The sequence below is a fragment of the Coptis chinensis genome, chromosome 3 (genome assembly GCF_015680905.1).
Source record: "Coptis chinensis isolate HL-2020 chromosome 3, ASM1568090v1, whole genome shotgun sequence".
In the NCBI taxonomy this organism is placed as follows: Eukaryota; Viridiplantae; Streptophyta; class Magnoliopsida; order Ranunculales; family Ranunculaceae; genus Coptis; species Coptis chinensis.
Window position 1 is genome coordinate 37,694,934 of NC_141458.1, and position 15,153 is coordinate 37,710,086.

General features: G+C 37.5%; 1 protein-coding gene and 2 long non-coding RNA genes across 3 annotated transcripts; all 3 read right to left on the reverse strand.

Moving 5' to 3' along the window:
* Positions 1 to 6,171: 6,171 nt before the first annotated feature.
* Positions 6,172 to 7,167, reverse strand: LOC147509475 (uncharacterized). The gene is made up of 2 exons (XR_015216565.1): positions 7,052 to 7,167; positions 6,172 to 6,391 (listed from the first exon to the last, which is right to left on the reverse strand). It is a non-coding gene; the product is annotated as an uncharacterized LOC147509475 (long non-coding RNA).
* A 327-nt stretch (positions 7,168 to 7,494) lies between these two features.
* On the reverse strand, positions 7,495 to 8,497 carry LOC147509476 (uncharacterized). The gene is made up of 3 exons (XR_015216566.1): positions 8,420 to 8,497; positions 7,968 to 8,073; positions 7,495 to 7,828 (listed from the first exon to the last, which is right to left on the reverse strand). It is a non-coding gene; the product is annotated as an uncharacterized LOC147509476 (long non-coding RNA).
* Positions 8,498 to 13,988: 5,491 nt separating this feature from the next.
* LOC147509477 (uncharacterized) lies at positions 13,989 to 14,877 on the reverse strand. Its single transcript, XM_086599227.1, has 2 exons — positions 14,644 to 14,877; positions 13,989 to 14,563 (listed from the first exon to the last, which is right to left on the reverse strand). The coding sequence occupies exons 1-2, from the start codon at positions 14,863 to 14,865 to the stop codon at positions 14,150 to 14,152; spliced, it is 636 nt and encodes a 211-aa protein (XP_086455353.1). The 5' UTR covers positions 14,866 to 14,877; the 3' UTR covers positions 13,989 to 14,149.
* Positions 14,878 to 15,153: the final 276 nt, after the last annotated feature.

The following is a 15,153-nucleotide window of genomic DNA, read 5'->3' on the forward strand; positions in this document are numbered from 1 at the left end:
GTGTACCCTTATGGAGCAAGTATATAATTTTTTTTATTATTATTTTACACTTTTTTTTATAATAGCTTTTCTATTCCTGTCATTTACAATTCCTGTCTTTATTTTCATTTCTCTATTTTCTATTTTTACATAATCATTTTTCTTTCCATCTCCCCTTTAATGCTGAGTAGTCTTTCCTCTATAAAAAAGAGATATGAAACAAATCAAAGGGTGATGGGGATTGAGTGAAGGTGTCTTACGGTTGTCTCTCGTGGTTGTTTAGCATGTCTCGTCCTCCATAGGCATGGTCTCTCGTGGTTGTTTAACATGTCTCGTCCTCCATAGGCATGTCAAACCATGGGATGGTTTAGTGTTTCATCCATCCAAAACCATCCTCTAAACAAAGAGTCTAGGATAAACAACAAAACCCTTTCCACCACTATCAATAAATCTTTTCCAACAACTCTTTTAGAAACTTAGCGTGTCCAGGTAGACTTTTTATAACATCTAGAAAATGTAGGTTTATAGTTAGATTTTTAAACACTTCCCTAATCTCATCAAAATTCTCGTCCTTTTTAAACACAACTAGTCTATGGGAAAATGGTGGTTTTTTTCTATACTTAGCATAAGGGTCAACAGTATTATTAACCTTTTCTTTATCTTTTGCCACTTTCCAACTAGGTTTCCATATTGGAACCTCTACAGGTGTAGGATCATCAATTTCTATTGTTGGGTCTTGTAAGGTTTTCTCTTTTGGCTGTGGTTGGACTAGAACTTCTACAGTTGTAGGGTCTTCAATTTCTATGACAATATTTGGTATGGTTCCATTTTCAGCTTTCGTTTGTGGGCAATCTTTAGGCATAGTCACTTTGTTATCAACTACTTTCCTAGAACGAAGGGTAGTGACGGCCTGTAGTTCTCCTTGGTTTATATCACCATGATATTTAATATTGTTTACTTCGAAGGCAGGGTTTGTTGACTTAGGATTAGGCACTACTTGAGATGGAAACATGCCTTGTTGTTTATTATTTTGGTTAGGAGACAGCTCAAGTACCTTTTGGCACAAAGACTGCATCATTTGCATCGTTTGTTATAGCATGTTAGAGTTTTGATCATGTTGATATTTCATAAATCAGGAGTTTTGTTCATTTTGTTGCTTCATCAAGTTAGAGTTTTGTTCATTTTGTTCCTTCATCAAGTTGGAGTTTTGTTGCATAATTTGATTTTGATGTTGCAGAAAAGTTACTACTGCGTCCTCTATAGATGGTTTAACTGGTGGAGTGACTGTAAATAAGGCTTGGTGCGTGGTCATGTCTTGATGTTGATCGTTCTGGGTCATGGGCACTAAACTTCTATTCTGGTCACCTAAATCACCTTGTCCTAGATGTTGGTTAAATTGATGGAAATTCGTAATGGGCCTAACGTTTTGATAATTAATACTTAGGGGTGTAGGTTGTTGTTGTTGATTATAATTAGTGTTTTTTATCCATTGTGTGTTAGGGATGATGAAAGTGTAATTATCTACGGGTTGTGGTGGCGGTGAACCGTAGAGTAAGGGACTAAAGGAATTAGTATGGTTGGGATTAAAACATACATTACATGGAGAGGAGTTGATGTTCATGACTAGAGTGGGTATCGCTTCTTATTTATGCACAGAGAGGGTATCGACCTTTTTAGTGAGGGATTCAATAAGAGTTTTAAGTTCATGGTCAGGTTTTATCTCAAACATAATGGTTTCCTTAACTGTTGATGAAAAAGAAGTATTGGAGCGGGAGTAATCGTTACCTCCCCAGTTGTTACTTTTCTTAGATTATATTGATTATCTAAGAATGAAGTTATAAGCATCTGTGGCTCCTTTATGAAATTACCTTCGTTCATAATGTCTAACGTCTCCTTATGGTGTTGGGATAGGCCTTTGAAGAAGGTACAAACTAGTGTGTCTTTACCAAGATTATGATGGGGACATTCTACTAGAAGATCAGTGAAACGATTCCAAGCCTCAAAAAAGGATTCTTGATGCTTTTGGCGAAAGAAATGAATATGTGATAGCATCTCATCAGTCTTCTTTGGTGGGTAAAATTGTTCCATAAATAATTCAACTAGTTTTTCTCATGTGTCGACAGAGTTTGGCTTTTGTGCTGTTAGCCAAGCTGCTACTTTGTCAGTTAGGGTGAAAAGAAACACCCTTAGCTTTATTTGTTCAGGTCTTATGTTAGGATGATGAAATGTAGTAATTACTTGTTGTATCCTATGTAAGTGTTGATAAGGCCGACTTCTTATGGTCTAAGCCATGGAAAATAGGTAACAGATTAAATATATTGGGGGGGATTCTAAAATCTCCTGTAATATCTGCAAGAACTATGCAGGACTCAGGTCCATCGTTCAAAGGCTTATAAAAATCAGAGAGGGGTATCTCTGCTATTTCTTTATCCATTACTACAAATATAGTTAGGGTGGGTGTAGGTGGCATGTGTGTGGTGATGTGTGAATTTCTAAATAGGCGATTATTTTTGCATCTACGATAAACTAATAAGGCAAGTTTATGTGTCCTAGATCTTAATCTCATGCAAGTTTTAAGTCTAATATGTAACTCCTAACGAGCATACAAAAATTAGCCTGATTATTACTAGAAATAGAATCCTCTTACAGTAGATTCGAGGATGTAAATAGGTGTTACCTGGAGCGTCTTTGCTACGCATATAAATAGCGTCTTCAACAGCCTTGAAGCACGTCTACTAAAAAAAATTCAAACAAACGGCCAGGCCACTTAAGAATTGAGGGAGGTTGTCCGTGCGTGCATGTTTCTTAATTAGATAACCTCAATTCTTTGAGTTTTCTAGACACCGTAAAGTATGAAAAAATAATTTTATGCAATTACTGGAGTGGTTGGGCATATAAGTACTATACTGTACTCGTGATGTAATATTGCAGTTAGTATAAAAAAAATAAATCTATTCCACTTCTAATAGGGTGCGGGCACACTAAAAAATAGGCTAAATTGGGCATGGATCACACTTTGGTACTCTTTTTTTTTTTTTTTTTTCATAAATTTAAAGGAGCACGAGGCGCACTTCAGAATAGGTCAAATTGGGCGTGGGTCGCGTCTAAGGATTAATGCGCGGGGCGCGCTATGTAAGGGCAAAATGAGGACGCATGCGCGCTCTCAAACAAATACAGTAAGGTGAACTTTTTAGGGTCAAGTCACAGAGGTGCAAGGAGTTGGTTGCTCAACTCGTATGCACTAAAACAGTAGCAGAAATATTTTAGAAAATCGTGAACAATGAAAACACTATTTTGGTTAGTGAATAGTGAAAACTATTTTTATAATCTAAACACGCAATACGTAACAAAGTAAGATGGCAAGCGGCGCCATTTGATAAGTAAGATTTGATAAATATAAAAATAGTAGTTAAAACAATACTAAATCATGCCTTAACAAGTTATTATAATACTCTCAACATCATAGAATAAAGGGAGTACGTAGTCGTGTTCTCCACTTTTGTTTGTACGTACTTGTAACAAATTTAGACTAAACAACTATTAACTAATGAGCATAATAATATAATATGATAAAAACAATAAATTTAAGATGCTAAGACAGTAGATTAAAGGATGAGAAAAAGATATCGAGATGGTTAATCCACTACGCGATTCGATTGACTATTAGTTAGTTATCGAATCGCTTGTTTGATCCCTAGTGAACACCAAGTCGTCTCGGATCAAGGCTTCACTAACATAAGAGTTTAGCTTCACCACAAATTTCTTTGATGGTGGCTCTAAACTCTAGTTTTCTGTTATGAGCTCTATCTCTAGACACTCACAACGAAGAACTTGAAGTTCTTTATGCTAAACAATAATAAACTAGTGGCTAATCATTCTCACGTGGCTTCATTAACCCCCTCTAATGGAGGTTTTAGCCTTGTGTTATTGGATTAATTAAACAAAAACAATAATAAGATAGAGACATAATCATAAATAAACTTGTATTGAATTGAAGAAGGTTTAATGGTCGCTACAAGAATAAACTTAATTATAACCCTAAAAAATAAACTATACTAAACTAAACTACTCTAAACTAATAAGAGACTAAGGGAAGTGTATGAACCTAAAAGTGTCAAATGAGAATCCGAAAGAAAAACAATCAAGTTGATAGTCTTTCACTATTACACTCTTTTTCCTCTCCTCCCTATTCTTTCTCTCTTATCTTTTTCCCCTTTTTTCTTGCTTAGCGGCCTCCTTTTTTTCTCTCTGCCCTCACTTATTTTTATACCTCTCCACCTTCTATCTGGGCCATCCATCTGTCCCTTCATCTAACGGCTTCCTGTTAGTCGTACCTCGGCCACATCTGCCCCTAGGGTTCCGCGGCTCTCCAACCTACCTGGTTACATTGCCCCCACCTCTCCCTTTGACCTAGTACACAGTTCTATCATGGGCCACTATACATCTCCACCTCCTATCTGGGCCATCCATCTGAAAGCTTCCTGTTAGTTGTACCTCGGCCACGTCTGCCCTAGGGTTCCGCGGCTCTACTCCACTGCTCCCCAACCTACCTGCTTACATTGCCCCCACCTCTCCTCTTTGACCTAGTACCAAGTTCTATTATAGGCCACTACATATGCCCCTTCTCGACTTCGCGGCCATATGATGGGCCCGAGGTCGAGAACTCTTCCTGTTCTCTCTCCTCTTTTGCTATTACCTGTCCATCTTGGGAAGCGTGTGATGTGAGAGGCACTCATCAAGCGCATTCTTTCTGATGGCCCCTGGTTTCCCGTGCAACCACGTGTCATCCTTTGGCTGGCGCCCCAGCTGATGTTTCGTTTTCCTCACTGGCCGAAATTACCTTTTTGCCCCCGACCTATTTAAACCCCTCACCACTCTTCTTTTTCCCTCACTTTCTTTTACCTGGTTTAATCTTCTCCTCTCCCTTGGCTCACACTCCTCATTTTTCTCCTCCTCCAAACCTTCACCGGTGTGCGTGTGTTTCCCAGTGGTGGTCTCCCCAGTACCTTCCTTCCTCTCCGGCTATCTCTCAAGACCTCACTGACTCCTTCTCCTCACTGATAGGTACGTTTTCTTTGCCTTTTCTTCTTTTAGTTGAACTATTTTCCCCTTCTCATTGTGAAATAAATCAATTCGTAGAGTCTGTTCATCTTCCTTTCGATGTCGGGCCGCGAATCTGGTGACTCGACCTCTTCCCGTTCAGCAGGCACCCCTTCCCCCACTCCTCCCACTTCCACTACCGTACCCTCCACCTCCGGTCGCCCCACTACTTTTTCTTGTCGCCTCCCCCTAGATCTCGTAGACCTAATTTGGACACCATTAGAGCTTCCTATGGTGTTCCAGCCGACATTGTATTAGAACATGTGCCCTCTGTCACCCACTACCCCCATTTGGTTCCCCGCCGACCGAGCTCACTTGTCATCACCGTAGGTCAAATGGTTGTCGGTATGCGGCTTCCCCTTACTCTCTTGGACGTTGAATTCTGCAACCATTTCAACATTCCCCCTTGTCAAGGTATAGGTAATTTCTGGCGGATAATGTATGCCGCGAATTCCTACAACAGATCCCATGAACCCAAGATTACCAGCCGCGACATCTACTCTCAATACTATCTCAAAACCACTATACCAAAGCAGGACATTCCTAACGGTCAGAAACCGTTACTAAAAATATTTGTAACGGTTTTTTTGCGTCACAGTTTTGGCGTTTCTAATGCGTTATTAATATTTAAACCGTTACATAATTATTTATTGTAACGGTTTTTTCCGTAACTAAAAATATTTGCTAACGGTTTTATGTGCTTAATTGTGTTACTCTTTTCTAACATTAGTAACGCTTTTATAGAGTTCATAACGCTTTTTTACCGTTACTCGTTTTTAACAACAGTAACGGTTTTATAGTATTAGTAACGCTTTTTTGTGTTACTCTTTTCCAACAACAGTAACGGTTTTAGAAAGTTAGTAACGTTTATTTATGTAATTGATTTATAGAATTTGTAACATTTTGGTAACGGTTTTGTTGCTTTGTAAGTGTTACTTATTACAAAGTTTAGTTATGGTTTTCCACCATTACAAAACTATTTCATATGTAAAAAAAATAATTTCCCCCAAAACCACTCTTTTTGGGAGACTACTAACCTGCATAAAGATGTCCCCATTTATTGGGTATTCTACGTCCATAACATAAACAAAAAATCTCACAAGTACATCTAATCACATAATCTTTTATTAAAATAATATCACGAAAACGTCTTTTCATAAATAAGACTTGTCACGAATGAAATATACATTGTTTTCCAAATCAATGGGACTTGTCCCTAAACTGAAGCTCTCACGTCATTTGTACAGAACTCCCACTTTCAATAGTTGCAAGCATCAGGGGATGACTTTGGGATGGTATCATCAGAAAAGTCCTTTTCATCATATACACCAATAGAAATAAATAAAAATGAGTCAGGCAGTAGAAAACAAATATGTATAGATATATACTTATATCATTATATCTTATTCTTAAGTAGTAGCTCCTTATACTCAAACTACAAAATTCAGAAAAGAGAGTATGGTAATAGACTAGTAGCAATAGAAGCATAGTATTGAAAGTTTATGTAACGCCCCAAAACCCTATAACCTTATCAGACACCTTGACGAAAGACATAAAAATTTCGGCAAAATCTCCTTTGTATTTTCAACATTTCATAGACATAAATCCCGTCATAACTTGAAAATCAAATAATATACTTTCATATCATATATTAAAACCTCATACCTCGGTCGTAAACCTAACTACTCAAATATATATTGATTCGTAGAACCAGCTACTTAACCATCTCGACCAATGCCAGTTAAGTCAAATAACTAATCCTCGAATCAAAAGGACACTATACACACTAGTATGCTGCATTGCAGTGGGGGCATGAGCGGAGCGGGGAAGATTTTTTTTTAGGGGGGGGGGGGGGTTTCAAGAATATGAAATGTCCATCTTACTTAGGTTTAAACGGTTTTTATGCTTTCATACATAGCTTGACTGGATGGGATTGGAATATCAATAAGCTACAAAGAAATCACGAACATACCTTAAGGAGTTTTCCAGCACCCATAACAAAACCGGCATCAGTGTTTCCAATTCCACTGGCAAACTAGCCAAATGCACCAGCATTGCATGTGTGTAAATCAATACCAAGTAGGACCTGCAAGCAAATTAAATAAATTCATAAAAGGAACTGCAAAAATAAAAGAAGCCTATTAGGAGAGGGAGAGGGAGAGAGAGAGGCACCTCCCCAGGCCTACAATGATGACATACCTTTATAATCTGGGTTAGCCTGCAATACGATTGAACAAATACTTGATAAATACCAGCAGAATATTAAATTCACTTAGCTGGAAAGATACAAGCGCTTTCATACTTAATGCATAAACATCCTTTTAATTTCTAAATGCAAAAAAGGGTAAGAACTTGGCTTATGTGGCTTGTGTGTGGGCTGTTAGTGGTCTGCAGTGGATTTTTTGTGGCATGTCAGTAGTATATGCTTCAGCAGTAAAATGTTAGCTCATAACTCAACAAGACTTCACAATCTAAATTATGTATACTTCCTACAATTTGTGGACACCTTTCTAAATGCAAAATATATATACTTTTGACCTTGCACGCGTGGCACTAAGAGTACAAAGCAATATCTATATATTAAGCACTTGGAAAGTCCGAAACGTATATCACTTGGAAACTTACAGTGCAATGAACACTGCTATGCTTGGAAAAGCCTGAGGCATAATCTCCTGGAAAACCACGTCTTTATCTTTTATGGTGGTTGTTTCAAGCTTGAGGCATAATCTCTGCAAAACCATGTCTTTCTCTGCAAATGTGTTTTAAGTCGAGATCAAGAGCTTCTTAAGGTAAAATTTGAGTTTCAAGCAAAAAACATGTATATATATAGCCAACTAGACACGCAATAAGCATATAATAGGAAAAGGAATAACAACGAGCACACAAACCTTCTTAAGTGTTTCAGCAAGTTTTTTTTCTGGTTAAGAACCACATCATCAGGCACATCAGTTCCTCAAGTAGCAAGATTTTTGTTTTCTACATGTGTAGGATCCTCTGTAAGATTTAAGACATGTTAGGCTACACATTGCAAGTATTTTTAAAAACGTCAAAGAAGAAAAACAAAAAAACAATTTTCAATGGAGATTCCTTCAAATTTTATATTCACAATAGTTTAACATCAAAAGACAATATTCAATGTTCGGTGAAATTATAAATACAAAAATAATGCAATTACCGACTAGATAAAGATTAGATCTGGTTCATGACAATTCTGACCACACTTGTAAAATCAATTTATCATGACAAACCCTTTGGTTTTTAATTCTTTGATTTTATAATTTTAGCAACATAAAAGCATGTCTGTCTTTTACAGAGCGATCTTTTATAGAGCTAGACTCACCTTGAGTGGCCTCTTTACGAGCAATGTTAGCTTTCAAAAGATCTGTAGCTGCTTCGGCAGCCTCAATTCAATTTGCTCGGTCAGTAGTCGTTCTGATTATTTGCTTGCAAAGCATTTGTAACCCCAATCGATGATCTTTCCACCAAGAACCCCATACACATGTATGGTTGTTAATATAGACATCCTCCTCATACTTCTTGTAAGTGTTGTCTCCAGCAAATACCATATATATGTGAGAACAGCTACATCTCAAAATCATCAAAATTTAGAAAAAAACCGAAATACGAGAAATATCAGAGTTGTTACAAATGATAGACTGATAGCCCTAAAACAGATTGAGGGGCATTAATCCATAAAAGATGCCATCCAAATTGAAGCGGGAATGAAAAGTGTTGTTGAAGACTAAAAGGGGTTTCCAAACACTAAGGCTCGGCAATCAAACAAGGGAACCAATGAACATATACATGAATAAATGTTAAACAACTTACCTGGCCTTTAATCGCTCTACCAACATGATCATATTCAACTTGTTTCTCACTTTGTCCTAAGTCCAGAAGTCCAACCCTGACCCTTCTACCCAGGCCACTACATAACAATAGTCTGCTATTATACTATATTAAACAATGGGCCAATGGGGCATCCAACTCATGCCAATAGTGAGTGTCAAACGGAAACCTCAACATTCAAGTTGACAATCGTTGCACGACCAGTTTGAAGTTTAGAAAACAAAAACAAATGTTTATATCAAGCAAAATCCCCACGCTCTTGTGAACAGGATATTTCATATATTATGGAATTGATTGTTATCGAGTAGATATGGAGTGGGGACGCACCTGGTTTGTCCAAAGATCCTTTAGAAAATGGAGGCGGATTGTGCGGTCTGCATGTTACCACTAAGATCATGAGAATGATGACCAGTGCACCTAAAGCAATTCTTAGGATAGCTGCTTTAGATATTGAGGCTGCAAAGACCACATTGGAGGAAAATAATGAAATCAGTTGCCTTCTGACTTTTTACAAATAGTTTTTTTTTAACAAGGTAACCGGTCTATAGGTATATTAGCCAAAAAAGGTTGCAAGTCTAATGTAGAAGAGCCACCTACTACAAACAAAAACAAAGCAGAAAATAGTAAATATATTTCTAATGAGTTGTTGCAAGGACATTACTAGACTATTCAATAAAAGCAGTTGTTTGGGTAGAAGCTCACTCATCTTTGTCTTCGTTCTCATCGTAGTTAAATGGAAGTGGTACAGACTTGAATGCGCGATACTTCCCGACATTGTTCAAGTGCTCATTATCCAGCCTGGTCAGTTAAAATTTTGAGCTTCTCATAAAGTACAAATGAAGACATAGAATTCGAATACAAAATGAGAATATATATTGCAAGTGATGAAATGAAGTTGAGTTGACAGAATTTCTAAATTGTCACACCTAAAGAAATTCCAAATTCCATGACGAATGATCTCAAGGCTGGCAACAATTGTAATTAAGGCTTGTGGATGAAGGGAAGATAATCGGAAGTTCAAAGTCTGCGATCCAAGCAAACCTCAAGAAGACATTCAAAACCCGCAATTTCATAATGTTGTTCTGAAGCATTAAAATGTAGTCCACACATCAAAGAAACAAGCATTGCAATCATATTTGTAAAACCTACCATGGCACCATAGTATAGATTTTTCTGGGGACAAGGAGCTTGTCTCTTAACCATCGATTCTTAGAATGCCATTGTAGGAGGCCCCGATCAATAACTATGTCGGTGAAAGTACTCACGATTCTTTGCAATAGCTGAGGAGGTGAATGCCATTAAAGTTTAGTTCAATATTTACCTTATAGAGAGGAGCACATATACTATGGAATAGACAGTGGAGTAGGAAGAAACGACTTGAGCGGTATATAAAGTTAAATGGAAATTTGTGTTATGAAAAATACAAGCCGCACAGGGGAAAGTCACCAGTTAATTAAGTAACACATATCAGCAAGATATAACTTGTAAACGACTATATAAACTGCACAAGTCTAGCTTCAAATCTTACAGTAACTAATCCTAAAGGCATTAACTCTGTAAGCACCTCGTAATCTTTGGTTTTGGGGTCCATCTCCATGTCCAAGTTTTGACAAAGACCGCGAGAGCAAGTGAGCAAGTGTCGCCAGAGCTGTGCTGACGAGGAAGACTTCTCTGTATCCTAACTCTGTTCATATAAATGGATAATTGACACGATAACGCCTCCAAAAGAATATGTTGACAGCATACATGAACATGTGTTATACAACTAATCCAAATAAACTGCAAGAAGTTTACATTTCAAGATTAACAAGAGACAAGGAAAACAGCTTCTAATTTTTCAAGAGCTAGAGCACGTGTGACATATTGGAATTTATAAGAATATTAGATCAAGGGTCACCTATAAAGGGGAAACAGGTTTTCCATAAATTGAGTACTACCCTTTGTTCCCATGATTCCACGTAGTGGGAGCATTCAATTCTCTCTAAACAGTGGGATCACTTTAAAAACGATTTGAAAATTAGAAAATATGAAACCGCTTTAAAAGTGATGTTAAATGTAGAAAAAAGCAAGTCACTGAATAAGTGATGTCCTGTGGTTCCAGTTTTTTTATTTTTTTCACCAAAATTAGCTTATTACCTCTTACTTGTGTTCGGTCTTGGATGAAAAACTTGAAAACCCAGTTTATTGGTCAAGATTATCTTCAGGTTCAAAGTAACAATATTGATAGCATTATGGCATTTGGATTTGGAGATCTAACCATGGATACTACTGCAGTATCGTATAATCAAAACCAGTTGTGGAATAAAAACCATTTGGATATGATGGGACTTGATGCACATGACCTTGCTGGTCTAGAGGAAAATCTACAGGTTTTTTCACACTATAACTTCAATGAACATAGTTTTTCTGCTCTCACTAACATAGGTATGAACATTTCCCCTTATTATGAGATGGTGGATCACCAATTTGAAGCGGAGTCTGGTCAGGTGACTGATCAGAAAAGTTTGCATGGATTTTTAAACTTTCCCACAGAGTGCGAGTTACACAAAGCACTTGGTCAAACAACACCAGCAAAGTTGCAATGATTATCTGTGGATCCCAAATGGCTCAGGTGATGATGTGCGTAGCAGCTCAATTTGCAATACAGATTTCACTGGAAGTAGGGAGCCATCAGCTGGGGTATCCAATGGATTTATTTTGAAAAAAAGAGATGCAGATAATCTATTGGATGCAATGGTTTCATATATGCAGATAATCAAATACTTGGATCCTATTAGATATGATATAGGACAACTAGTTTTTTTTTTTTTTTCTTCTCTTAGATACTTGCTATCAGGTGGATAAACTGAATCTGTTCTTGTTATACACCAGGTTTCTTTTCTGGCTGTACAGCAGCTCTCTTGTTGGCGCTAGTACTAATCAAGTGGTCAGCCCACAAGCTGCCATTACTGCTATTCATCAAAAGCAGGACCACAAGCTCCGGACAATTAGCTAATTAAGACTCTTAATCATCTTGGTGCGCACTAAACATTGGACAACATATTTAGGTGACGGAGAGTAAACAAGCCATTTGGGCCACAACAACTATTTGAGTAGATATGGAGTGGGGACGCACCTGGTTTGTCGAGCTCTTCGAGAAAATGGAGGTGGATTGTGCGATGCGCATCTTTGCCACTAAGATCATGAGAAGGATGACGGTCGACGATTGCATCAGCTAGGGATCTGTCAAACGGTGCACTGAACACACATTTGTCACAGAGCCAATGTCCTAAAAGTCTAAAACCTCAGGTTCTTCCCCCGAGAGGCTGAATTCGGGATTCATTCTCTAATATTAAACATCGGAAGTATATAACTCACGGTGAAAACAAATTCTGTAGGTGACCGAAGTTCCCGAGGAATTTGACCATAGAGTTGATTTTTACGATGTGTCTCTACAATATAATAGCATGGTTAGATTGGTTCAGAAACATTACACATGTATGTTAATGTAATAAAATAGGAAAAACTGGAGGTTCCTTACATCTCCATAACACTTCTCAGATTTCCAAACTCTGCTGGAATGCAACCAGTCAATCTGTTCTTGCTGAGAATTCTAGTGGATAAACATACAAGGCATTAGCTATAACTTGATTTGCTCTTCACAAACAAAGAAGTCCAAAGTCTGTTTCTATAGGCCATTTTGTCAAATTCCTTTATTATAGATCTTATGGCGTCAAGAAAATTTGTGGGTTGACATCTAGTTATACATTACACAAAGAAGCCCGGCCTCTCATTTAAAATGTAGAGAAAAGTAGAGATAAACCAACAGTGCAAAGGTGCATTTTGAACCTGAAATTTATAATTTCAACTTTGACATGTATCTTAAAGCAAATTACTTGTGCTTTGGCATGTATCCTCTACTTATTTGAGCTTCTTTTCAAACTCGGGTGTAATTGTTCGAAAGTCAGCCTCTAAACCTTTAAGTAACATCTCAACAGTTGGCAATGACAAAGTGTCTATTAATTCATCCAAGAAAGTCCGATAACAATCACAAATTTCTCTTGAAATGCACTTTTAGGTAATAGTTTGGCTACATAAATCCTATAACCATTCTAAAGAAATGAAATTGAACAAATATACTACTGTTTCAATGTCAATATCATGACCTATTTAAGCCAAGAATACATAAAGACTAAATATGGCGTATCCTTCTTTGATTGGTAAACAGTGACTAGTATTTATGTATTAATGTATGTGGCATTTCTAGGATAACAGGACACGATTAATAAGCCAAGAATCAGGTAGGATGGCATTTGTAGGATGGCGAGACATACGACCAATACATAAAAAAAAGGGTACGGCTGTTAAAAGGATAACATCCTGAACTACGAAAAAATTGTTGAATAACAGGACTCACAAGGATGTCATGCTCTCAAGTCTTTCAAAACCAGGTGGGATACCTCCACTCAATTTGTTGCCATAGAGATTGCTGCCATTAAATCATGCTCTCTATTCGAATATTCACTTAACCAATATAGGACAAACTATTAAATTCGTAATCTAGTAAATTGGAAATGATCTTAAATGAACACTCTAAAAATATTTACGATCCACTATATTAAGAGGTAATATGATATGCTAAAAAAGAGCACCCCTACTAACCTTGCCAGCCCTTGAAAAGAATTGAAACACGTCTTTTTCATCTGCCTTCAAAGAAAACTGTCAAACAAAGCTTAAACTCTGAGAATTGAATAGAAAAAATGATAAAAATAAGCATAAACATGAATTGGAAAATAAACCAGGTACCTGATATGCAAATACAGTCCTTTGATCTCGTTCTGGATCAGCCTCTGCCCTCTGGCTCCACTTCTTCCTTCTTCTCTTTATAGCGTCTGCAGGAAACAGTCCAAGGCTCCACCATCCTCCCTCCTCCTTTATCCGGGCTTGGGACCGCAAATTGCAAACCAATTATATTGATTTGCACAGCGGGAGTTAAAATGGGTTAGTACTTTCTTCAACCTGCTAAGCAAACAAGCATACATATACTACAATCAAATTTAATAAATAGATATAGTACGAACATATTAAAGTCAATACTCATCCATACCAAAAAAAAGACCATAAGTTTGTCAAGTCACTATGACATCCATATTAAATAAAAAACAAACGACATTCAAAACATAAAGTAACCAAACCATACTGAAAAATTCCACGTTCAGAAAGTTTGCATATCCCAAACAACTTATTAAGAAAACTGCATCCTTGACTCGAGCCAAATTAAAGGACCTCCTGCACTAAAGCCATCCAAAAATCTAACTCCATCTTGGGGCCCATCATAAACAAGAGCATCACCAACTAAGACTTCCTCTATGTAGACCTTTTTTTCACCTGCGAGAACTTTTCTGCCATTGCAATCTCCAGCTGTCTCTGTCATGACATACCCCTTAGCAACCACTACACCATCCCTATCTAATAAAGATACATTTGGTGAAGAACCAAGCGTCCCAGAAGGAGGATTCAAATTTGCAAACATATTCATCAAGTTTTGTTGAGTCGAGTAACGAATAGAACTGGAACCGACTTCAGTTTCTGGTGTTGTTTGGCCACACGGTGGTTGAGCAGTCGGTGTTCCATTGCTTTTGACAGCCTTAAGTACATCCTGACACAATTTATAGTAACAATTAGTTATACATAATGATATTGTATGCAATAAAGCACAAGTGCAAACTGCAAACTCACCTTTAACACGCCCATGACATTAACTAAAGAAGACTTCATCTCATTCATTTCCCCCTTCAACTCAGAATTGGATGAAAAGTTTGCTTGCTGCAATAATGCCTTGGCAATACCTATACATTGCAATTGCTTCTTAGACTTGTTGGAGCTGATTCCACGAGTTCTACTCCCTTTGTCGGGCCCAAAGACTTCAGACAACTCATCATTATCGAAGTCTACTTCCATTACACTGCCCTCACCACCCACGCTTGCTTTTTTTCTTCTTTTATGAGAAGCCTCCACTTGTTCATACAATATTAACCACCGATATGAGTAATACAATATGCAACATAGTATATATACAATACCAACACACAGGTAAGTTCAAGCTTCAATGTTATTAAAACTTACATAATGGGTCCGAGCACTCGCTAATATAGTTCCATCATGACGCTCATGTCCTTTTTTCCAACTATCTACCCGTCCATGTTTTTACGCTAGGATCTTCTTTATCCTACAAAAAATCCTTAATAG